At 33.5% G+C, this 25,757-nt stretch overlaps 2 protein-coding genes and 5 long non-coding RNA genes across 11 annotated transcripts; 4 read left to right on the top strand and 3 right to left on the bottom strand.

Annotated features, from left to right (window-relative positions):
- Positions 1-23: 23 nt before the first annotated feature.
- Positions 24-870, top strand: LOC146953901 (uncharacterized). The gene is made up of 2 exons (XR_015011348.1): positions 24-386; positions 728-870. It is a non-coding gene; the product is annotated as an uncharacterized LOC146953901 (long non-coding RNA).
- A 745-nt stretch (positions 871-1,615) lies between these two features.
- LOC146953900 (MDIS1-interacting receptor like kinase 2-like) lies at positions 1,616-5,342 on the bottom strand. 2 transcript variants are annotated; one of them, XM_085712256.1, is made up of 3 exons: positions 4,994-5,342; positions 2,258-3,622; positions 1,616-2,107 (listed from the first exon to the last, which is right to left on the bottom strand). In XM_085712256.1, the coding sequence occupies exons 1-3, from the start codon at positions 5,259-5,261 to the stop codon at positions 1,791-1,793; spliced, it is 1,950 nt and encodes a 649-aa protein (XP_085568382.1). In that variant the 5' UTR covers positions 5,262-5,342; the 3' UTR covers positions 1,616-1,790. The 2 variants fall into 2 exon arrangements, with proteins under 2 accessions (XP_085568382.1, XP_085568374.1); XM_085712248.1 differs by having other exon boundaries at positions 2,258-5,342.
- On the top strand, positions 1,945-18,600 carry LOC146953897 (uncharacterized). Of its 2 annotated transcripts, none has more exons than XR_015011337.1 (4): positions 1,945-2,046; positions 16,729-16,815; positions 17,155-17,194; positions 18,242-18,600. It is a non-coding gene; the product is annotated as an uncharacterized LOC146953897 (long non-coding RNA). The 2 variants fall into 2 exon arrangements; XR_015011339.1 differs by having other exon boundaries at positions 17,112-17,194.
- LOC146953899 (uncharacterized) lies at positions 5,474-6,496 on the top strand. The gene is made up of 2 exons (XR_015011343.1): positions 5,474-6,094; positions 6,184-6,496. It is a non-coding gene; the product is annotated as an uncharacterized LOC146953899 (long non-coding RNA).
- LOC146953898 (uncharacterized) lies at positions 10,882-15,783 on the bottom strand. Of its 2 annotated transcripts, XR_015011332.1 has the most exons (4): positions 15,525-15,783; positions 15,396-15,452; positions 14,618-14,813; positions 10,882-13,372 (listed from the first exon to the last, which is right to left on the bottom strand). It is a non-coding gene; the product is annotated as an uncharacterized LOC146953898 (long non-coding RNA). The 2 variants fall into 2 exon arrangements; XR_015011330.1 differs by having other exon boundaries at positions 15,396-15,772.
- LOC146953896 (MDIS1-interacting receptor like kinase 2-like) lies at positions 18,040-21,768 on the bottom strand. Of its 2 annotated transcripts, XM_085712295.1 has the most exons (3): positions 21,420-21,768; positions 18,684-20,048; positions 18,040-18,533 (listed from the first exon to the last, which is right to left on the bottom strand). In XM_085712295.1, the coding sequence occupies exons 1-3, from the start codon at positions 21,685-21,687 to the stop codon at positions 18,217-18,219; spliced, it is 1,950 nt and encodes a 649-aa protein (XP_085568421.1). In that variant the 5' UTR covers positions 21,688-21,768; the 3' UTR covers positions 18,040-18,216. The 2 variants fall into 2 exon arrangements, with proteins under 2 accessions (XP_085568421.1, XP_085568412.1); XM_085712286.1 differs by having other exon boundaries at positions 18,684-21,768.
- A 131-nt stretch (positions 21,769-21,899) lies between these two features.
- LOC146953895 (uncharacterized) lies at positions 21,900-22,922 on the top strand. Its single transcript, XR_015011342.1, has 2 exons — positions 21,900-22,520; positions 22,610-22,922. It is a non-coding gene; the product is annotated as an uncharacterized LOC146953895 (long non-coding RNA).
- Positions 22,923-25,757: the final 2,835 nt, after the last annotated feature.

Below are 25,757 nucleotides of genomic sequence, written 5' to 3'. Positions count from 1 at the left end.
TCTTTGAGATCCAGCAATAACAAAATGATGGTTCATGTATGTTGAAAACATTCTTTCTTGTCTATAATGATGAGAGGAGGGTGAAGAAGATCAAGAAAATTGCCAAGCTCCCCGTTCAAAGAGATCATTTGCTGCCTATGCTTGCACATTGCTTGTTCTATTGAATTTATCTTGCTCATTGGCATTTCATTTAACATTATAAGGATTCATTAATGCACAATTGTGGAATAATTGGGGTCTAACCCTCAAAATCAAAATATCATGTTACTATTACTAATGATCTTAAATTTCGTGTGCAGGACCTCGAACGTCCCATATTTTCAATTGTGGATGTCCACACTTGGAGAGATGTGCCATTTTAACGTCACAAGAGCTTAGCAATTGCTGTAAGTTGTGAATGTTTGTTGCAATTTATCTAACATTACTATTGAATTTGGTCCATGATTCTCACAATGAACGATATGAGTAAAATTTGAATAGGGACAACCTTTTACCTTATTGTCATGATTATTATTGCCTTGAACTACTTCTTAGTGTTAACAATATAGGGTTTCAATAGAACAACAAAGAGACGGCCAATGTTTCAATAATATAACAATAGCATTCCTTGTCAATATGTTACAAGAGAATATATAATAATACTTACTGAACTACTTCTGCTTCATATTTCTGTGTTGGTAACAGAAATCGTGTGATCTTTATTGACGAAGCCTTTAATTCTTTTCAGAAAATGCAGTCGGGGAATTGTGTTTTTTATTTCTATCGAGGTAGGCTTTCACCTTTGTCTGATAAACTTATATATGATAAATTGTTTATGAAGAACATTACCATGGCATTGACAAGTTATCATAATTATGAAGTTTCTAACTAGATGCATCAATAATGGTGGACTTTGACTATATTTTTTACTGTTACTTTTGCATATTATATGTTTAGTAACGAATTACTAATTACACTCGTGAAAATATGTTGGAAAATGAGGTAGAATTTGGTCTGCCAAATAAGTATACTGGTGGGTTCTTCAACTATCGTGTGTATTCATGGTTTGCTATGTTATTTTCATTTGGTTTTTACCACTTGCATTATAATGGTGATGTGAAGTTTTTTTTTTTTTTTTTTTGAAAAGACGGTGATGTGAAGTTGACACTTAAATGATCAGTTAAACTTAAATCTCAATTATTTAACTTAAAAGTTAATCTTCTCTGGTAGTTTAGATTTAAGAGGAATGCTATGGTCACTCACTCAAACACTGCTATATTCTTGTTTAGTTAGATTAGGTTCAGATAGTTCATCATTAGTTTCTATCTATTTGGAAGTTTTCTTCGTTGTGCATAAATCATGTACTTATTACTTAATGTATAATTCTCGGTATAAAAGATTAAAAATGAATATATTTTTAGAAATATCGCCTGACATTATTTATTAGGAATAGGATCTTCTCATTTGGTTCCTAACAGAAAAACCTTTTCACTTCATATAGGGGCAACATAAAGAAAAAGGATGTGAGACACAATATATGAGAGTTATGTAGTATCAATAGGTTCACTTTTATACGCATATAAATGTTTCATAAAAAATTAAAACAAAATTTAAAATTATAGTAATATTGAAAGTGTACTTTAAACTATAAATTTATAACTTTAAACTATAAAATTTGATAATACAACCCAGTTCAAATGATTTACAATACAAACAAAAAGTTTTACAAAAATGAAACAATGAAGTAGTAGAGAAGCATATTTGGTGAAAATAACATTTAGGCTATATATATGAAGCATATTTGAAGATGATTATGACATTACAAACTGCCTGCAGACCTGCTCCATGGTAGGGCGAGAACGTGGGCTTTCAGTTAAGCAAGCAACTGCAATCCTTATCATCGATGCCACCTCTTGAACAATGGTTTTTGTGGGATGAGGGAGACGCTGGTCCAACTTATCTATCAATGGCATTGTATCAAGTCTCAGGTCCGTAACACTTTGTGAAGGTTGTTGCCACAAATAAGTTACAATATCTCCAGGGTGCTTTCCAAAAAGCATTTCCAAGGTTAATATCCCAAAACTAAACACGTCACATTTCTCATTTACTTCCATTGTGTATGCAAGTTCTGTAAACATTCAAAATAGAATTCCATAAACAAAACATGAAATGTAGATTAGACAATTGTGACATAACTCTATTTTACATGTAACTACTAAAGATAAACTACAAATATTATAACCTTAATTAATATAAAAAAAAGAAAAGAGGAATTTACCTGGAGCAGCATATCCAAAGGTGCCTGCAAAAGAAGTCATATTGGATGAATTGGGATTTAGAAACTTAGATGTTCCAAAATCTGAGACATGAGCTACACATTCCAAATCCAAAATAACATTCTTGCTGGATATATCTCGATGAACAATAGGAGGGGAACAATCATGATGCAGATAGAATAAGGCATTAGCAATATCTTTAATAATATTCACCCTCTTATTCCAATCAAATTCACCAGCTTGTTCATTGTCCTTCAAAATGTTGTCCATGCTACCCTTCTCCAAGAATTCATAAACCAAAAAGGAGTGTAATCGATGTGAACAAAACCCATATAACTTCACAATGTTGCGATGTCGAATTTCTGTCAAAGCATGGATCTCATTTGTGAAAGCTTTAAGATTAGACATTTCCTCATTTTGTAATGAATGAAGTTTCTTCACAGCTACAACTTGACCTGTAGGCAACTCTGCTTTGTAAACATTTCCATGTCCTCCAACCCCAATGAGATGCTTGTTGTCAAAATCTTCGGTAGCTTCGATAATGTTCTCGTACACCATTTTTCCATCAAAGCTCCATATTTCAAATAGATTTTCAATTTGAAATTCTTGTGCAGCCTTGTTTTCTTTTGTGCTTGAAGTTCGACAAAAAAGGTATGAGATCCCATAAACAATTAATGCTAACAATAGAGGGCCTAGAGTGAGGGATAAAACTAGCACCAACATTTTGTTAGTCTTATGATTATGAAATTTGCCACCAGATGTTGAGCAAGGCTTTAGGCCAGAGACATTACCACACAAGCCTTTGTTATTTGTCAATGCTTCAATTGGAGCTCTTTCGAAAGCTGTAATGTTTGGAATCGGACCCTCCAACTGGTTGTAAGATATATCAACAGTTGTCAAGCTTAACATATCAACAAAGCTTAAGGGAATGGTACCAGAGAGATTGTTATGTGAGAGATTCAACGTTTCTAAGCGATTCAACTGGCCAAGCATTGCTGGCATGGTTCCATTCATAAAATTCCCACTAAGATTAAGATTTTCAATAACATTCAATTGGGCAAACTCAACAGGAATTTTCCCCTCAAACTTATTTTGGCTCAAATTCAACTGCAGTAACCTAGACAACATACCAAGTTTTTCAGGGATGAAGCCACTCAAATTATTTGTTGCAAGCTCCAATGCAGTTAGTAGATGCAATGATGCAATTTGCACAGGAACTTCTCCAAAAAGATGATTGTTACTTAACGAGAGTTTGATCAACAAAGATAAGTTTTCTAGCTCCTTTGGAATTTTTCGCGTTAGATGGTTTGAAGATAAGTTAAGCTCCTGTAAATTTGTTGCTCTGCCTAGTTCTGGTGGTATTCTTCCTGTTAAATTATTACCGGAGATTTTCAGGCTTGTGAGATTCTTGCACTTTCCCCAATTTGGAGAAAGATGACCATAAAAATTATTATCACTCAAATCCATGTATTCCAAATTTGGATACACACCAAAGCTGTCTGTTATATTTCCAGTCAGTTGGTTTTGTTGAAGTCTCACTCTCTTAAGGCTTGAGCAATTCTTCAAACTCTCTGGAACTAGGCCTGTGAACTGGTTAAGTGCAACAGTGAACATTTTTAACTTCCCACCGATACAAATATTGTGAGGTAAATGACCAACAAAATTATTTTCAGATAAATGGAGTACTTCCAAATCTGTAAGCCTATTCATTTCTGTTGGAATATTCTCACTGAAAGAATTTGAGAAAAGATATAATTTACGGAGTTTTGTCATATTTCCAACAGTGGAAGGAATTGGTCCAGAGAGACTATTTTCATTAAGGTAAATAGTATCCAAATTGATCAAGTTACCTACGGAAGGTGGAATTTGTCCAGTGAGGGCATTTGCGAAAAATGATAATTCACTTGCTTTTGTTAAATTTCCGATGGTGGAAGGAATTGGTCCAGAGAGATTATTATTTGAAAGGTCAATTGTATCCAAATTGATCAAGTTACCTATGGAAGGTGAAATTTGTCCAGTGAGAGCATTTGAGTAAAGATGTAGTGTATTGAGTTTTGTCATATTTCCAATAGTGGAAGGAATTGGTCCAGAGAGACTATTTTGTGAAAGGGAAGTAATATCCAAATTGATCAAGTTACCTATGGAAAGTGGAATTTGTCCGGTGAGAGAATTTAAGAAAAGAGACAGTGTACTGAGTTTTGTCATATTTCCAATAGTGAAAGGAATTGGTCCGGAAAGATTATTTTCTGAAAGGTCAATAGCATCCAAATTTATCAAATTACCTATGGAAGGTGGAATTTGTCCAGTGAGAGCATTTGAATAAAGAGATAATGTACTGAGTTTTGTCAAATTTCTGATAGTCGAAGGAATTGGTCCAGAGAGTTCATTATCATTAAGGTAAATAGTATCCAAATTGATCAAGTTACCTATGGAAGGTGGAATTTGTCCAGTGAGAGCATTTAAATAAAAATACAATTCACTTAGCTTCGTTAAATTTCCGATAGTGAAAGGAATTGGTCCAGAGAGAGTATTTTGTGAAAGGTCAATAGTATCCAAATTAATCAAATTACCTATGGATGGTGGGATTGACTCAGAGAGATTGTTAACCGACAAATCAAGAGTTTTTAGACTAGACATCTCTCCAATATGGTGTGGAACAACTCCATGCAAGAAGTTGTTTGTTAAAATTAAGGTGTGAATTTTTGTAAGTGATGAGAAATTGAGACTCTTAAGCGTACCTTTTAGTCCAATATTGGTGAGATTTATCTTGTTGATGGACTTTGATTCATAATCACACGTGATTCCTTCCCAACCACAAGGATTATTACCAATCCATGAAGAGAGCAATGCCCTGCTGTGGTTGTCAAGGCTTGCCTTCCATTTCAACAGAGCATCAGCCTCACTACCTTGGTTTTTTCTTGCAGCATGAGGTGATGTGGCAATTACAAACACATAAAAGAACAAAATAAGACACGACATTGGTAAGAGCTTCATTCTTTGAAGCATTTTGGAAATTTCAACACAATGAAATTATTGGCAATCACTGAAATATATATAATTGAACTAGACACTTATATTATGATAAATGCATTATAATGGGAGATGTAGGTGATATTTATAATGCATTGTAATTGATATTCCCATTTGTCATTGTCGACATAGTGAGGACTCAGACTTATTATGGTGGTTTTGTATTCTCATTAAAGTCTTCCATAAGTTGAAAACTTAGACTTATTGTGGTGGTTTTGTGTTCTCATTAAAGTCTTCCACTTTTGTCTTTAAGTTGAAGACTTGGACTTATTATGGTGTTTTGATCAGAAACATGAGGCTGGAGTAATAGGGGGAGGTAACGATTTTAGCTGAGCCACAAAAAAAGATTTTTTATTTTTTTTTTAAAATCATTTATGCTTAAAATATCTATTTTATCTTATCTTTCATTACTCCATTAAAACCATTCATTATATAATCCACAATTCATGATTCAATTGACAAAAATGTCGAAATTTCTAGGCTGAACGCCTTAAGTGCAATTTGAACCTCAATTTTGTCATTTATGTGTGTGAATTTCCAATAACTACTGTCATTTTATCCGTCTACCAAATAAAAGTCATTCATTATACAACTACAACCAACTGCATCACCATCCCAGAAGACTTTGTGCTTTTGTGAATCTTGATTCTTGTAATAAATCATGATTGTGGTTGGATATAAAAGATGCCTAAAAATACAAATGCCAAATTAAAACTACTAGGAATCAAACCATGTACACCATCATGTTTGTTACTGAAGATGGTTTCTCAATAATGCGCATTAAACTTGGCTTCCAACCAATCTTACTGGTAAGTAGTTGCTGCAATTGGCAATTAGTCTGAACAATGAATGTTTTTTACCCTCCGAAATTAGTTATCCGTGTTTCGACCCTTTTCAGGTTAAATATCTGATCCGAAAGTGTATGTCCATGGGAATTTAGAAGATATGGTTGTTGTCAACAAACGTTGGCCTGGCTGTCGATAATCCTTCTTCTGGCTTGATAATCTATTTGAAATTCATCAGTTTTGAAGCTGTTAGTTTTCTGTTTCATAGTGAACCGTGGGAAGTGATTTCAACAAGTTTGTGATGTTGAAATCACCAAAAGTATTGCAATATACATGTGGCTTGATAGCCTGTATTGTATTCTGTACTGTTAACCTACTTATACATGCACTTGTTCCTAGCAACAAGGAACCAAACTGTTGAACGTATCATCACGAGTAAATGTTAGTAAATTATTGGGTCATTTAGATTCTAGAACTCGAGCAATGAATCCTAGTATATTGCTCAACTGAAATTTTCGGATCCGTTCGCGTTTTCTACCCAGAAGTCAGAGTGTGTCCTCACTCCAATCAACTTTTAATGGTAAATATTTTATCTTTTAAATGCATATAGATCACGCGATATTTGATCCCTAAAAAAAAAAAAGATCACACGATACTCGTTCATGATTTTATAGAACACTTCAAATATATCTATAAAAAAAAGATCACACGATAGAACACTTCAAATATATCTATGAGATTTTTTTTTTTTTTGGTGGTCAGGGTTTGAACCACGGACCTTACCCTTACATATATTATGCATTGTCCATAACAACTGAGCTAAGCTCACGAGGACAGATCTATGAGATTATAAATATTTAAAAAAGTTTTTAATTCTGTCAAATTTTATTTATTTTACTCATTTGATAGTAATATCAAGGATTAAATTACTCCGGTCTCCAATATAAACCGAAAAAAAATAAATAAACAAAGTTGACGCACCTTGTTAAAAATATGAACCATATACATATATTTTGTTTGACTTTTTAATTTTATACCTTGTTAAAAATAAATAATAGTAATATTTAGATTTGTCTCTTTTTAACTCGTGTAAGAAATTAAAAGTAATTTATTTTTAAAAAAATAGTAAGTTAAAAAAAGTACTAATAAATTTACTTGAGGGTTTGTTAGAGGTGTATAAAACATGATCTCGTGTGCAAAACTCATTAAACTGCTCTGAAACAAACTCTAGGTCATTGTCAATTCTTAACACTTTCAGTTTAGGGAATTAATTTTCCCACCCTATAGCCTTCTCCTGTGCCCTGTAAAATTTTCAAAAATGCCCTTGTGCATTCTGGATTTTAAAATCCGGATTCATGTTTACTATTTCGGATTTTATAATCTGACAATTCTTATGTATAATCAGTCATCAAACTCTCTCACATTTCAGCAGTTTTGAGTTTTGCTTTTAAAAACAACAAAAAAACTAAGTGAAAAATCCTAAAAACCTGTCAAATAAAATATAAAAATAGCACCAAAAAATTCTAAAAATCAAATAAAACTAATGCAAATTTTTTCGGATTTTTCTGAGAATATGAAAAATTTAAAAAAATGAAAAATGGGTCTAAAAAATGGAATTTTGGATTTTGAGGGGCGAAGTCCCGTAAGAAGTCCCTTGAATTTTTTCTGGTTTTCTGGGGAAGTTTCGGAGCAATCCGATCAAGTAGCCCGAAAACCCGATTTTTGACTAAGAACAGGTAACAATGACCCAAAAACGGAGGAATGAGAGTTAGGAAGATTAATATTGTCCCTAAAATGACTATCCATGTTACAAACATGTTTAGAATTTGTGCTGTACAATTCTGATTATATAATCCGAACTGTTTTACCTTGAAAAGGGGTGTTTAGGGGGTTTCCGGATTATGTAATCCGGAAACATCATGTAACGCGCCCTATTTTTTGAAGTTTTCGGATTACAAAATCCGAAAAAATCCGTTACTCATTTTTTCACCCTTTTACAAAAAAAAAAAAACCATTCCGGATTATAAAATCCGGAAACTCAAGGGCATTTTTTGGAAAAAATAGGGCGCGCGAGGAAACCTACATGGTGGGAAAAGTAAATCCCTTCAGTTTAGTTCCAATCTGATTTTCTACAAGTGTATGCCATTCTTTAAATTTTTCAATAACGTCACTTTTATTCTTCATAATGTAAACCCATACCCTTCTAGAATAATCATCAATAATATACATGAAATATGAACCTACCCCATGAGTTTTAACTGATGTTGGACCCCAAAGATCCGAATGAACATACTCAAAAAGCCTACTAGATTTATGCACACTCATCCCAAACTTCACCTTGTGTTGTTTGCCTAACATGCAATTATCACATAAATCTAGTTTGTTCAATTTTTCATTCCCTAGCAAACCTTGTTTAGCTACCTCAACCAAACCCCTCTCACTGACATGACCTAACCTAAAATGTCATAGTGTAGTTATGTCCAAAGTGTCTACACTAGCAACTGATGCATGAGCTATAACAGTGGAACCTTCTAAAATATATAAACCTTGTATTTTAGACCCTTTAGCTATTACTAATGCACCATGAGAAATGCTCATCATACCACTGTTTTATCTTGGTTTTCGGGTGTCAAACATTGATTACGTTTGAACCTTTTTAACCTTTGATATCTCATTTTTCTTGGGAAGGGAAAAAATAAGCAAAACCCTTGAGAATCGAGGTCCGGGAGTTGTTTTCGCTACAGGAAGGTGTTAGGCACCCATAACGACTATAGTAACCTATAGGAACCGTCTTTAATTTCTACGCGCGCGCTTTATTTTTAAATGCTATTTGAAAGTGTTTATTTATGTCTAAGAGTTTCTAAGTGAAGAATTAGAGGGAGGAGAATGTTTGAATTTTTATTTTATTTGAATTGAAGGAATTTTGTTCCTTGCCTACGTACCCGATTAAGGGATCAAATCCACCGTAGTTCTCTTCCAAAAAATATTTTTGTTTTTGTTGGTTGATTTTAAGTTTGAAAATTGGAATTTTGAAGAATGAGATTGAGAGGCCTCAAAGGCATGAGATTGTGAAAAAGTGGGTTTGAATTAGTTATTTTGCAAAAAGGGTCTAAGCATGATTAAAGTTCATTAAAATTTTTATTTAAGAAAATAAAGGGAAAATTCAATGGGATTTTGATCCCAAGGTTTCTTTGGAAAATTATTTGAGTGATGTTGTTCAAGTTTTTTTGGAAAGTTGATTTTTCTAAGTGTAAATCCTAAGCATTCATCTAAACATACAATCCTAAACATACATCTAAACATGCATATTCTAAGCATACATCTAAAGTGAGGTGTGTGCATGTGTCGGTGCTTGTGTCGGTGTACATTATTAGAGTCCATTGTCCTTATTACATCATTGGCCTAGATACATCCTATGGTCTTGCAAGAAATTTAAAGGCATAAAGTAAAATATTACAAAATTCCTAAGTTTTACATTCTAATTTTGCATGGAATTTAAAGTGTAAGAAATAAAAGGATGAGAATGTGAGATGGAGGATGAAATGCTTATGGGATGCATGAAACATGAAACAAAATGGTTAGTAGAATAAAGCATGATAGAATAGAAACTAGAAGCAAAAGAAAGTACTAAAGAAATTGACAAAAAGTAATGGAATTTTTAACCTAGAAGTAGCAAGATGCACCTAAAATTTACCATGATATCAAGCCAAGTATATGCCCTATAATCCCCATATCATGCCAATTAGCTAAAAAAATTATCACATTCAATGATATGAGAAGGACAAGAACATATTCAAGTCAAGAATCATGATGCATTTTATGCATTTTTGGCATTTTATTCATAAATCTAACTTGCAAAACAAGCAACTAAACACAAGGCACACACATATAGCAAAAACACATACAAACAGCAGCTAAAACTTCACAAAATCATGTGGTAATGGATCCAAACATTTATTAAGAGGTGGGAACTAAAATCAAGCAATTTTTCACAAATTTTTTAATGCAAAACATCACAAAATAGCAAGAAAATCAACACATTATTTTTTCCAAGTTTTAATATGCAAAAATCATCACAAAAATACCACAAAACTATCAAGAAGTGTGTATGAAAATTTTTAGAATTTTTAAAGAATTTTTAGACACAAAAACATATAGAAACTTCACAATTTTTAACAAAAATAGTAACAATTGACAAGAAAATACCACACATCTTTAATCAAGATTTTACACATGATAACATCACAAAAATATCAAGAAAATGATCAAGAACACATAGGAATTTTTTAGGAATTTTTAGAGGATTTTTAGATTTAAAATGTGCAAGAAAATCACTAATTTTAACAAGAATAATAAAAAAAAATGCTACATATATTTTCCTCAGGTTTTGGCACAAAAAGATATCACAAAAATGTTAAGAAAAATATCAAGAACACATGGAAAAAGATTTAGGAGTCTTAATGTGGAATTTTAGACAAGACAGGGGTGTATACAGTAAGAAACTATCAAGAATACACAGGAAGGGGGGGTGTGAGCAGCAGCACGTGTATGAACAAGGCAGACTGGGCCTGAGAGATGAGAATGGATCGGGTTAGGGAGGAAAAGAACGGGTCGAACCGGTTCAAGGCCTTATATAAGCCTGTGAACCGGTTCTGGTTCCATTTCCACTCTCCACTTCTCTCTCTAACAATACAAAAAGCTCTCTCCTCTCTCTAACTAAGCCTCGCCGGAGAAGATGAAGAGGAGGTGGTCCGACGCGGTGGTTGGCCGGCCAAAGTGGCGGCGCCACCGCGTTGGAAGTTTAAACTTCCTTTTTTTTCTAAATTTTTTTTTTACTAAAATATTCCTCTTCATCTTATCTATTCATATTCGTGATTAATTTCCACAAAGACATACCAAAACAACCTAGATCTACATTTCAAAATCACGAAAATTAAAAAAAAAATTGGAAAGAAGAAAGGAGAGAGAGCTAACCGACCTTCACTGCTTCCTTCGCGTTGTTCTTCTCCCCTTTACTGCTGCAACTCGTTCTTCCTCTTCGTTCGCCGTTGCGAACGACGTTTTTCCTAGCACCGTTCCTTTTTGTTGTTTCTTCGATCTGCGTCTTTGTCTGATTCAGTGTTGGAACTGGATTCAGATGTGTGATTTGGTACTGGAATCTTTGGTTCGAATTTTGATATGATTCGATACTGGAATTTTTGATTCGATTTTGGTGTGATTTTGTGGATTGGATACTGGAATTTTGATTCGATTTTTGTGATGATGATTATGTGTTGATGATTCGGTGATGATGATTATGTGTTGATGATTCGATTTTGATACTGGAATTTTGATTCGATTTTGATGCGCTACTCTGATTTATTAGTTCACTTCGATTAGGCGTACTGCTCCAACCATACTGTAAATTTATCCATCTCATTACTACATGTTATGATCATGTGGCTAACTCTACACTTCTTGCTATTTCGAGCACCGACTTATAATCACTGATGAATCATTTTCAAATACTACAATTTTTTTTTAAACATACACTACATACTTGTTCTCGCAAAGTGTTCCTTGAAAGATTCTCACATTCACATTATTTATGAACTAACACATACTTGAATATTTGAGGCTTATTTCCAATTTGTTCTTGTCTGTAATGACAGTTACACTTACGATCTCCTCTATAATAACTTCGACTCCCAAAATTCGATTTAGTTAACAAAATCATTTTTTTTTGGTTTTCAGGACACTTGCATAAGAAAAATCATCAGATAAAAATGTTTAACTCCTCAATACTTTACTTCGTTCTTAACTCTTTTACACTAGCGACAATTTTACCTGTAGCAGAACCTTAAAATAATTTTCAAATTCAAAAATCTTGATTAACCCTTAACACATCAACATATTGTATTCATGCGTTAATATATTCTTGTCCTCGACATTCTGTTTAAAGAGCTTGACATCATTCGTCTATTAGTTCACTGTACTTTGGCAACTTCTTATTCAGTCTTCATTTTTTTTTTCCGATTAAGAGTTACATCTTGTCTCTGACCATCACCGGGATCTCTTTCCACTTACTGTTATACTTGTATTTCTTTGTTCGAAGAACAACTTAATATCATGATAAATGCAAGGGGTCTTATTCAATTTCCTTAGCGTACAATCCTTATTAGTTTAACTTTTCTGCAATTCCGTGCTAATAAAAAATACATACAAATCGTGCTCTAATCCGTAAGGATCTTTTCACTACTATTTATTCATCCTTCTTGACTCGTATGCTGCATAGCATCTTCAATTTACTGATTCATAAATCTAGCACTTTAGATTTCGGGAGGTGCGACTAATCCAACATAGTTTATCTGACTTACGTTGTCCATTCTTTGCTCACATCGAGGGGGTTTTCTTGTCTGTTCCAAAATAATTTACTTATTCCTTAATTAGTTCACTTAACAGTTCAAGCATCAAAATCCAGCTCATTTCGGCATTCAAGTCCCTCACTTCTTACATCCTCTACTTCGACTGAAAGCTTATGGATTCCATTAATCGTGTGATAATTTTCCTCATATCAAATTCTTCTTCTGATCCCACAGTCTTAATTACGCCTTTAGAATTATTTCTTTCTTCTGTACCTTACTTATGCTTCTTATACTAATGCTCATATCGAAGTCGCAATAATCCCTTAATCATTCTTGAATCTCTTACTTCTCTACCGTTCAACAACGTGTCCATCGATATTGAGGTATTCCGTCTTATCCTTAATATTTCCTATATGTTTATGAAGAATCTTCTTCATCTGCACATACTATCGACGACCATTTGGCATCCAATACTTCCTTATCAAAATTCGTTATAAAACCTGACTTCCCTTCTTCGTACGCTTCATTCCTCCTAGGCCCTATTCAGCTCACAGACATTTGTTCTAACTGCCATATACTAGGTTGAGTTGATCAGGCTCAGCTAGATATGACATTTAGAATAAATATCCGGAACCCAATGGTCCCACTACGTTTTATTGAATTCTAATGACCCAAGGCACGATCTGAATCGACCAGCTCTGATACCAAATTGTAACACCCATACTAAATTTATCTAGAATATTTAGCATGTGCGTTAAACTTAGTACTGGATACATTAAAATTACAATAAATAAAAATTTTTACTGAATAAATATATACATCACTGCAAGATCGTACATTTGCTTTCTGAATACACGTCTGAAACCATAATAAATAATATGAACTATTACAACATGAGAATGTGAAATATATCATTCAGCCTCCTGTATTGTCTCCTTGCCACGTACAACCTGCTGATCTGAAAAAAATAAAAGGGATTAGGGTGAGACGGGATGTCTCAGTGAGTTCCACCTATCCTAGGTTGTAGGCAATCACAGGGAACCTAGGATCGCCATCTGTCTCTAAACTTAACCCATTCAGGGTTTATACTGTTTTATCATGCATAACTGAGCGATCGGGGGATAACTAGGATCGCTATCTGAATTACTAATATAATTCTAATACTAATGATAAAATCATAAACATAATCATAATGTCTGTCATATTATGTTAGAAATGTTAGCGTTGAACAAACAATATTATCTGAGTTGATTTTACGGAATAAACCCAGGTGGAGTAACCCCGGAATTTATTCCACTCTGACCGGTATTAATTTCCAACTGGCGGGAACCCAACTGACGGGGATACCGGACTCCTCTGATTATTGTGGGGTCATCCTCACGGATAGTGCCCGTTCCAACTGGCGGGAACCTTTCGTATCCAACTGGCGGGATAGTGAAAGCCACAACTTAAACATGTTTTAATATTATAACTTGAACTGATTTCCTTGTAGTAATAACATTCTGAGTCTAATAATAAAGACGTAGTAATTTCGTCTTTATTCTGAAATTATTTGTTATACTAACCTATTCAGGTTCTAGGCATATCGTTGTCATATGCCATTCCTAAAAGGTTATAAAATTTCCCCATATCCTGATAAATTAAATCCGACTAATTAAGCCGAACTTTCATACTTAGAATTCTTTACTTTCCAATGATTGGAAATCTACCCATGAATGAATTGTTTCCAATGGCTAATTTACTCTAAACATTCTTTTACACAAATAAATATACACTATGGTAGTATATGATTAGAGGATATTCATAATACAATTTCGGCTAGATATACATATTCGATAAAAATGAGAATTTAGAGTCTTAGCCAAACCAAACCATCATATCACCTTAAAAATATAATTTATATTAGCTAAGAGCCGAAATAAAGTAATAAAATCCAACAATTCTCACTTTCCGGAATGTTAGCCGAAATTGCATATTTATTTATACTCACGTAAAACTTATCATAATAATTTTCCTCTAACTCCTACATTACCATAAGCAATTTATCAACATAAAAATTATTTTAGAGTACACTAGCAAGGGTGTGAACCTTAAATCATATTGTCACTAAATTATGTCTTAATATATATCAATTTATAAACTATCATTCTAGTGGCATAATATAACTACCCAAAGGGAAGTTTTTCTATCTAAGGGAACTCACCGTGAATCATTCTTGCAAATTGCAAGCAGCTTATTCCAAAATCTGCAGCTCTGCTATCTCCAAAACTCTATAATCACTTTCCCAAAATAGCTTATGCCTTAGCTTATAGGTCTTGCCCCTTCTGAAACAATTCAAACCACTCGTGACATAGCCTTACTTCATCAACCAGCTTACACAAAAAAATTTATTTCCGTCCCTGCACCAGAAGTTCGCCGTTTGGCTATTTAAGCACTTCTAAAACAGCTTAATTATCATTTAAGCACTTTTAACATTACTAAAACAGATTATCATTTTTCCATTACTCATACGTCAATTAAACATATTTCTCATAAGCTGTTCTTCAGAAAATAATACTTGAAACAACTTAACTTTCAACTTAAGCTATTCTTCAACGGCTTAACTAGCAACTTATAACTTCTATAAAATTAATTTCGACCCAACCTTTAACACAGAAGTTCCAACATGTATAATCAGCCCTATGAACCACTTATACAGCAGTTTGAATTCACAACTTAGTCATTTAAGGCATTTTGCTCAAAACAGCTTAACTGACAGCTTATGACCTCTAAACAATTCAATTTCAATTCAAATTTTCCAGAATTAAAGCATACATGTATACACAGCTCCTATCCCATTTCTACAGCAGTACTAACATGTTAACTTCAAAAATCAGTTATGGAAGTTATTGGAACAACTTATGGCTTTTAGCTTCTAGCTTTCTACCCTTTTCATTCCAACAACAACAACAACAACAACAATTGCTACTAACAGCCCTTACCTCAATCTTGACACTTCTTCTTGCTTCCAACTTTGAGTTTCTACTTCAAACTTGAACCTAGTATCCAAAAATACCCTCATGAACTTCATTTCTTGAATTTCACATTCCAAACTTGCAAAAGAAACTTACCTCATGATTCTAAAAGATGGAGAGTTGCTGTTATGGCTGATTAGAGGGAGACAAATTAATTCTTGAAGCTTGTTTCTAGCTTATCTCACTCTAGAGATCTCACTTGAAGCATGTGCAACTTGATTCCATGAAGAATTGTTGAAAAAAATGGAGGTTAGGGTGGCTCATGATGAGGACCGATTTTGGCAAGGGAAGGAGAAGGATGAAATTCTCTAGAATGGTTTGGAAAAATGAAGAAAGTGGTAGAAAAATGGTCCCATTTTTTAAAAAAAATCTTGTGTCCTAAATGACCAAAATGTCCTTCAAGGAAAAAGACACTTCTACCCTCTATTAATTCATAACCATATAATTCTTCAAGTTCATTGGAATAATGTGTGAGATATTTACCGATTAACGTCGCATTTCTCAATAAATAATTAACCCTTCAGAAATTATTTTTGTTCCGACATATTCATCTGATACGACAATTTATTTAAAAATCAGCGGGATATTACAGTCACTTCATATCCAAGAATTTCAAGATTTTTGGTCTCTTCCAAGAATTCGAGAGCTTGGTCTCCCCAATCTATATAACATTACAGCTGCAGCCTAATATATAATATATGATAATAATACTACGTACTAAGAGGTCTACCAGAATTTTTATGAACCAAAAGACAAAAATTGGTTAATTGTGTATCTTCGCTTAATCAAAATTTTCTAGTTATTTTTTCATTTATTCTTTTTAAAGATACTTGCCCTTTTGGTAAGAGGCCGTGAGAATTTCTTAATAGTATAGTGTCACATATGAGAAAACCTTTTGGTGGTTTTCTATTTTAGAGGCTTCTGAAGAGATGTGTCTGAATGAGTTCCCAGCCTTACGCAATACTATTGTAGTTCCTTTGATCTGGCAATAAAAGAAGGCCTCTTTGAGATCCAGCAATAACAAAATGATGGTTCATGTATGTTGAAAACATTCTTTCTTGTCTATAATGATGAGAGGAGGGTGAAGAAGCTCAAGAAAATTGCCAAGCTCCCCGTTCAAAGAGATCATTTGCTGCCTATCCTTGCACAATCCTTGTTCTATTGAATTTATCTTGCTCATTGGCATTTCATTTAACATTATAAGGATTCATTAATGCACAATTGTGGAATAATTGAGGTCTAACCCTCAAAATCATAATATCACGTTACTATTACTAATGATATTAAATTTCGTGTGCAGGACCCGGAACGCCCCATATTTTCAATTGTGGATGCCCACAGTTGGAGAGATGTGCTATTTTAACGTCACAAGAGCTTAGCAACTGCTGTAAGTTGTGAATGTCTGTTGCAAGTTCTAACATTACTATTGAATTTGGTCCATGATTCTCACAATGAACGATATGAGTAAAATTTGAATAGGGACAACCTTTTACCTTATTGTCATGATTATTATTGCCTTGAACTACTTCTTAGTGTTAACAATATAGGGTTTCAATAGAACAACAAAGAGACGGCCAATGTTTCAATAATATAACAATAGCATTCCTTGTCAATATGTTACAAGAGAATATATAATAATACTTACTGAACTACTTCTGCTTCATATTTCTGTGTTGGTAACAGAAATCGTGTGATCTTTATTGACGAAGCCTTTAATTCTTTTCAGAAAATGCAGTCGGGGAATTGTGTTTTTTATTTCTATCGAGGTAGGCTTTCACCTTTGTCTGATAAACTTATATATGATAAATTGTTTATGAAGAACATTACCATGGCATTGACAAGTTATCATAATTATGAAGTTTCTAACTAGATGCATCAATAATGGTGGACTTTGACTATATTTTTTACTGTTACTTTTGCATATTATATGTTTAGTAACGAATTACTAATTACACTCGTGAAAATATGTTGGAAAATGAGGTAGAATTTGGTCTGCCAAATAAGTATACTGGTGGGTTCTTCAACTATCGTGTGTATTCATGGTTTGCTATGTTATTTTCATTTGGTTTTTACCACTTGCATTATAATGGTGATGTGAAGTTTTTTTTTTTTTTTTTTGAAAAGATGGTGATGTGAAGTTGACACTTAAATGATCAGTTAAACTTAAATCTCAATTATTTAACTTAAAAGTTAATCTTCTCTGGTAGTTTAGATTTAAGAGGAATGCTATGGTCACTCACTCAAACACTGCTATATTCTTGTTTAGTTAGATTAGGTTCAGATAGTTCATCATTAGTTTCTATCTATTTGGAAGTTTTCTTCGTTGTGCATAAATCATGTACTTATTACTTAATGTATAATTCTCGGTATAAAAGATTAAAAATGAATATATTTTTAGAAATATCGCCTGACATTATTTATTAGGAATAGGATCTTCTCATTTGGTTCCTAACAGAAAAACCTTTTCACTTCATATAGGGGCAACATAAAGAAAAAGGATGTGAGACACAATATATGAGAGTTATGTAGTATCAATAGGTTCACTTTTATACGCATATAAATGTTTCATAAAAAATTAAAACAAAATTTAAAATTATAGTAATATTGAAAGTGTACTTTAAACTATAAATTTATAACTTTAAACTATAAAATTTGATAATACAACCCAGTTCAAATGATTTACAATACAAACAAAAAGTTTTACAAAAATGAAACAATGAAGTAGTAGAGAAGCATATTTGGTGAAAATAACATTTAGGCTATATATATGAAGCATATTTGAAGATGATTATGACATTACAAACTGCCTGCAGACCTGCTCCATGGTAGGGCGAGAACGTGGGCTTTCAGTTAAGCAAGCAACTGCAATCCTTATCATCGATGCCACCTCTTGAACAATGGTTTTTGTGGGATGAGGGAGACGCTGGTCCAACTTATCTATCAATGGCATTGTATCAAGTCTCAGGTCCGTAACACTTTGTGAAGGTTGTTGCCACAAATAAGTTACAATATCTCCAGGGTGCTTTCCAAAAAGCATTTCCAAGGTTAATATCCCAAAACTAAACACGTCACATTTCTCATTTACTTCCATTGTGTATGCAAGTTCTGTAAACATTCAAAATAGAATTCCATAAACAAAACATGAAATGTAGATTAGACAATTGTGACATAACTCTATTTTACATGTAACTACTAAAGATAAACTACAAATATTATAACCTTAATTAATATAAAAAAAAGAAAAGAGGAATTTACCTGGAGCAGCATATCCAAAGGTGCCTGCAAAAGAAGTCATATTGGATGAATTGGGATTTAGAAACTTAGATGTTCCAAAATCTGAGACATGAGCTACACATTCCAAATCCAAAATAACATTCTTGCTGGATATATCTCGATGAACAATAGGAGGGGAACAATCATGATGCAGATAGAATAAGGCATTAGCAATATCTTTAATAATATTCACCCTCTTATTCCAATCAAATTCACCAGCTTGTTCATTGTCCTTCAAAATGTTGTCCATGCTACCCTTCTCCAAGAATTCATAAACCAAAAAGGAGTGTAATCGATGTGAACAAAACCCATATAACTTCACAATGTTGCGATGTCGAATTTCTGTCAAAGCATGGATCTCATTTGTGAAAGCTTTAAGATTAGACATTTCCTCATTTTGTAATGAATGAAGTTTCTTCACAGCTACAACTTGACCTGTAGGCAACTCTGCTTTGTAAACATTTCCATGTCCTCCAACCCCAATGAGATGCTTGTTGTCAAAATCTTCGGTAGCTTCGATAATGTTCTCGTACACCATTTTTCCATCAAAGCTCCATATTTCAAATAGATTTTCAATTTGAAATTCTTGTGCAGCCTTGTTTTCTTTTGTGCTTGAAGTTCGACAAAAAAGGTATGAGATCCCATAAACAATTAATGCTAACAATAGAGGGCCTAGAGTGAGGGATAAAACTAGCACCAACATTTTGTTAGTCTTATGATTATGAAATTTGCCACCAGATGTTGAGCAAGGCTTTAGGCCAGAGACATTACCACACAAGCCTTTGTTATTTGTCAATGCTTCAATTGGAGCTCTTTCGAAAGCTGTAATGTTTGGAATCGGACCCTCCAACTGGTTGTAAGATATATCAACAGTTGTCAAGCTTAACATATCAACAAAGCTTAAGGGAATGGTACCAGAGAGATTGTTATGTGAGAGATTCAACGTTTCTAAGCGATTCAACTGGCCAAGCATTGCTGGCATGGTTCCATTCATAAAATTCCCACTAAGATTAAGATTTTCAATAACATTCAATTGGGCAAACTCAACAGGAATTTTCCCCTCAAACTTATTTTGGCTCAAATTCAACTGCAGTAACCTAGACAACATACCAAGTTTTTCAGGGATGAAGCCACTCAAATTATTTGTTGCAAGCTCCAATGCAGTTAGTAGATGCAATGATGCAATTTGCACAGGAACTTCTCCAAAAAGATGATTGTTACTTAACGAGAGTTTGATCAACAAAGATAAGTTTTCTAGCTCCTTTGGAATTTTTCGCGTTAGATGGTTTGAAGATAAGTTAAGCTCCTGTAAATTTGTTGCTCTGCCTAGTTCTGGTGGTATTCTTCCTGTTAAATTATTACCGGAGATTTTCAGGCTTGTGAGATTCTTGCACTTTCCCCAATTTGGAGAAAGATGACCATAAAAATTATTATCACTCAAATCCATGTATTCCAAATTTGGATACACACCAAAGCTGTCTGTTATATTTCCAGTCAGTTGGTTTTGTTGAAGTCTCACTCTCTTAAGGCTTGAGCAATTCTTCAAACTCTCTGGAACTAGGCCTGTGAACTGGTTAAGTGCAACAGTGAACATTTTTAACTTCCCACCGATACAAATATTGTGAGGTAAATGACCAACAAAATTATTTTCAGATAAATGGAGTACTTCCAAATCTGTAAGCCTATTCATTTCTGTTGGAATATTCTCACTGAAAGAATTTGAGAAAAGATATAATTTACGGAGTTTTGTCATATTTCCAACAGTGGAAGGAATTGGTCCAGAGAGACTATTTTCATTAAGGTAAATAGTATCCAAATTGATCAAGTTACCTACGGAAGGTGGAATTTGTCCAGTGAGGGCATTTGCGAAAAATGATAATTCACTTGCTTTTGTTAAATTTCCGATGGTGGAAGGAATTGGTCCAGAGAGATTATTATTTGAAAGGTCAATTGTATCCAAATTGATCAAGTTACCTATGGAAGGTGAAATTTGTCCAGTGAGAGCATTTGAGTAAAGATGTAGTGTATTGAGTTTTGTCATATTTCCAATAGTGGAAGGAATTGGTCCAGAGAGACTATTTTGTGAAAGGGAAGTAATATCCAAATTGATCAAGTTACCTATGGAAAGTGGAATTTGTCCGGTGAGAGAATTTAAGAAAAGAGACAGTGTACTGAGTTTTGTCATATTTCCAATAGTGAAAGGAATTGGTCCGGAAAGATTATTTTCTGAAAGGTCAATAGCATCCAAATTTATCAAATTACCTATGGAAGGTGGAATTTGTCCAGTGAGAGCATTTGAATAAAGAGATAATGTACTGAGTTTTGTCAAATTTCTGATAGTCGAAGGAATTGGTCCAGAGAGTTCATTATCATTAAGGTAAATAGTATCCAAATTGATCAAGTTACCTATGGAAGGTGGAATTTGTCCAGTGAGAGCATTTGAATAAAAATACAATTCACTTAGCTTCGTTAAATTTCCGATAGTGAAAGGAATTGGTCCAGAGAGAGTATTTTGTGAAAGGTCAATAGTATCCAAATTAATCAAATTACCTATGGATGGTGGGATTGACTCAGAGAGATTGTTAACCGACAAATCAAGAGTTTTTAGACTAGACATCTCTCCAATATGGTGTGGAACAACTCCATGCAAGAAGTTGTTTGTTAAAATTAAGGTGTGAATTTTTGTAAGTGATGAGAAATTGAGACTCTTAAGCGTACCTTTTAGTCCAATATTGGTGAGATTTATCTTGTTGATGGACTTTGATTCATAATCACACGTGATTCCTTCCCAACCACAAGGATTATTACCAATCCATGAAGAGAGCAATGCCCTGCTGTGGTTGTCAAGGCTTGCCTTCCATTTCAACAGAGCATCAGCCTCACTACCTTGGTTTTTTCTTGCAGCATGAGGTGATGTGGCAATTACAAACACATAAAAGAACAAAATAAGACACGACATTGGTAAGAGCTTCATTCTTTGAAGCATTTTGGAAATTTCAACACAATGAAATTATTGGCAATCACTGAAATATATATAATTGAACTAGACACTTATATTATGATAAATGCATTATAATGGGAGATGTAGGTGATATTTATAATGCATTGTAATTGATATTCCCATTTGTCATTGTCGACATAGTGAGGACTCAGACTTATTATGGTGGTTTTGTATTCTCATTAAAGTCTTCCATAAGTTGAAAACTTAGACTTATTGTGGTGGTTTTGTGTTCTCATTAAAGTCTTCCACTTTTGTCTTTAAGTTGAAGACTTGGACTTATTATGGTGTTTTGATCAGAAACATGAGGCTGGAGTAATAGGGGGAGGTAACGATTTTAGCTGAGCCACAAAAAAAGATTTTTTATTTTTTTTTTAAAATCATTTATGCTTAAAATATCTATTTTATCTTATCTTTCATTACTCTATTAAAACCATTCATTATATAATCCACAATTCATGATTCAATTGACAAAAATGTCGAAATTTCTAGGCTGAACGCCTTAAGTGCAATTTGAACCTCAATTTTGTCATTTATGTGTGTGAATTTCCAATAACTACTGTCATTTTATCCGTCTACCAAATAAAAGTCATTCATTATACAACTACAACCAACTGCATCACCATCCCAGAAGACTTTGTGCTTTTGTGAATCTTGATTCTTGTAATAAATCATGATTGTGGTTGGATATAAAAGATGCCTAAAAATACAAATGCCAAATTAAAACTACTAGGAATCAAACCATGTACACCATCATGTTTGTTACTGAAGATGGTTTCTCAATAATGCGCATTAAACTTGGCTTCCAACCAATCTTACTGGTAAGTAGTTGCTGCAATTGGCAATTAGTCTGAACAATGAATGTTTTTTACCCTCCGAAATTAGTTATCCGTGTTTCGACCCTTTGCAGGTTAAATATCTGATCCGAAAGTGTATGTCCATGGGAATTTAGAAGATATGGTTGTTGTCAACAAACGTTGGCCTGGCTGTCGATAATCCTTCTTCTGGCTTGATAATCTATTTGAAATTCATCAGTTTTGAAGCTGTTAGTTTTCTGTTTCATAGTGAACCGTGGGAAGTGATTTCAACAAGTTTGTGATGTTGAAATCACCAAAAGTATTGCAATATACATGTGGCTTGATAGCCTGTATTGTATTCTGTACTGTTAACCTACTTATACATGCACTTGTTCCTAGCAACAAGGAACCAAACTGTTGAACGTATCATCACGAGTAAATGTTAGTAAATTATTGGGTCATTTAGATTCTAGAACTCGAGCAATGAATCCTAGTATATTGCTCAACTGAAATTTTCGGATCCGTTCGCGTTTTCTACCCAGAAGTCAGAGTGTGTCCTCACTCCAATCAACTTTTAATGGTAAATATTTTATCTTTTAAATGCATATAGATCACGCGATATTTGATCCCTAAAAAAAAAAAGATCACACGATACTCGTTCATGATTTTATAGAACACTTCAAATATATCTATAAAAAAAAGATCACACGATAGAACACTTCAAATATATCTATGAGATTTTTTTTTTTTTTTTGTGGTGGTCAGGGTTTGAACCACGGACCTTACCCTTACATATATTATGCATTGTCCATAACAACTGAGCTAAGCTCACGAGGACAGATCTATGAGATTATAAATATTTAAAAAAGTTTTTAATTCTGTCAAATTTTATTTATTTTACTCATTTGATAGTAATATCAAGGATTAAATTACTCCGGTCTCCAATATAAACCGAAAAAAAATAAATAAACAAAGTTGACGCACCTTGATAAAAATATGAACCATATACATATATTTTGTTTGACTTTTTAATTTTATACCTTGTTAAAAATAAATAATAGTAATATTTAGATTTGTCTCTTTTTAACTCGTGTAAGAAATTAAAAGTAATTTATTTTTAAAAAAATAGTAAGTTAAAAAAAGTACTAATAAATTTACTTGAGGGTTTGTTAGAGGTGTATAAAACATGCTCTCGTGTGCAAAACTCATTAAACTGCTCTGAAACAAACTCTAGGTCATTGTCAATTCTTAACACTTTCAGTTTAGGGAATTAATTTTCCCACCCTATAGCCTTCTCCTGTGCCCTGTAAAATTTTCAAAAATGCCCTTGTGCATTCTGGATTTTAAAATCCGGATTCATGTTTACTATTTCGGATTTTATAATCTGACAATTCTTATGTATAATCAGTCATCAAACTCTCTCACATTTCAGCAGTTTTGAGTTTTGCTTTTAAAAACAACAAAAAAACTAAGTGAAAAATCCTAAAAACCTGTCAAATAAAATATAAAAATAGCACCAAAAAATTCTAAAAATCAAATAAAACTAATGCAAATTTTTTCGGATTTTTCTGAGAATATGAAAAATTTAAAAAAATGAAAAATGGGTCTAAAAAATGGAATTTTGGATTTTGAGGGGCGAAGTCCCGTAAGAAGTCCCTTGAATTTTTTCTGGTTTTCTGGGGAAGTTTCGGAGCAATCCGATCAAGTAGCCCGAAAACCCGATTTTTGACTAAGAACAGGTAACAATGACCCAAAAACAGAGGAATGAGAGTTAGGAAGATTAATATTGTCCCTAAAATGACTATCCATGTTACAAACATGTTTAGAATTTGTGCTGTACAATTCTGATTATATAATCCGAACTGTTTTACCTTGAAAAGGGGTGTTTAGGGGGTTTCCGGATTATGTAATCCGGAAACATCATGTAACGCGCCCTATTTTTTGAAGTTTTCGGATTACAAAATCCGAAAAAATCCGTTACTCATTTTTTCACCCTTTTACAAAAAAAAAAAAAACCATTCCGGATTATAAAATCCGGAAACTCAAGGGCATTTTTCGGAAAAAATAGGGCGCGCGAGGAAACCTACAGGGTGGGAAAAGTAAATCCCTTCAGTTTAGTTCCAATCTGATTTTCTACAAGTGTATGCCATTCTTTAAATTTTTCAATAACGTCACTTTTATTCTTCATAATGTAAACCCATACCCTTCTAGAATAATCATCAATAATATACATGAAATATGAACCTACCCCATGAGTTTTAACTGATGTTGGACCCCAAAGATCCGAATGAACATACTCAAAAAGCCTACTAGATTTATGCACACTCATCCCAAACTTCACCTTGTGTTGTTTGCCTAACATGCAATTATCACATAAATCTAGTTTGTTCAATTTTTCATTCCCTAGCAAACCTTGTTTAGCTACCTCAACCAAACCCCTCTCACTGACATGACCTAACCTAAAATGTCATAGTGTAGTTATGTCCAAAGTGTCTACACTAGCAACTGATGCATGAGCTATAACAGTGGAACCTTCTAAAATATATAAACCTTGTATTTTAGACCCTTTAGCTATTACTAATGCACCATGAGAAATGCTCATCATACCACTGTTTTATCTTGGTTTTCGGGTGTCAAACATTGATTACGTTTGAACCTTTTTAACCTTTGATATCTCATTTTTCTTGGGAAGGGAAAAAATAAGCAAAACCCTTGAGAATCGAGGTCCGGGAGTTGTTTTCGCTACAGGAAGGTGTTAGGCACCCATAACGACTATAGTAACCTATAGGAACCGTCTTTAATTTCTACGCGCGCGCTTTATTTTTAAATGCTATTTGAAAGTGTTTATTTATGTCTAAGAGTTTCTAAGTGAAGAATTAGAGGGAGGAGAATGTTTGAATTTTTATTTTATTTGAATTGAAGGAATTTTGTTCCTTGCCTACGTACCCGATTAAGGGATCAAATCCACCGTAGTTCTCTTCCAAAAAATATTTTTGTTTTTGTTGGTTGATTTTAAGTTTGAAAATTGGAATTTTGAAGAATGAGATTGAGAGGCCTCAAAGGCATGAGATTGTGAAAAAGTGGGTTTGAATTAGTTATTTTGCAAAAAGGGTCTAAGCATGATTAAAGTTCATTAAAATTTTTATTTAAGAAAATAAAGGGAAAATTCAATGGGATTTTGATCCCAAGGTTTCTTTGGAAAATTATTTGAGTGATGTTGTTCAAGTTTTTTTGGAAAGTTGATTTTTCTAAGTGTAAATC

This window comes from Medicago sativa, chromosome 1, assembly GCF_051527215.1.
Source record: "Medicago sativa cultivar Bolivia chromosome 1, Bolivia_mono, whole genome shotgun sequence".
Lineage (NCBI taxonomy): Eukaryota > Viridiplantae > Streptophyta > Magnoliopsida > Fabales > Fabaceae > Medicago > Medicago sativa.
The sequence above is the reverse complement of the archived record's forward strand: the minus strand, read 5'-3'. Positions and strand labels throughout refer to the sequence as shown.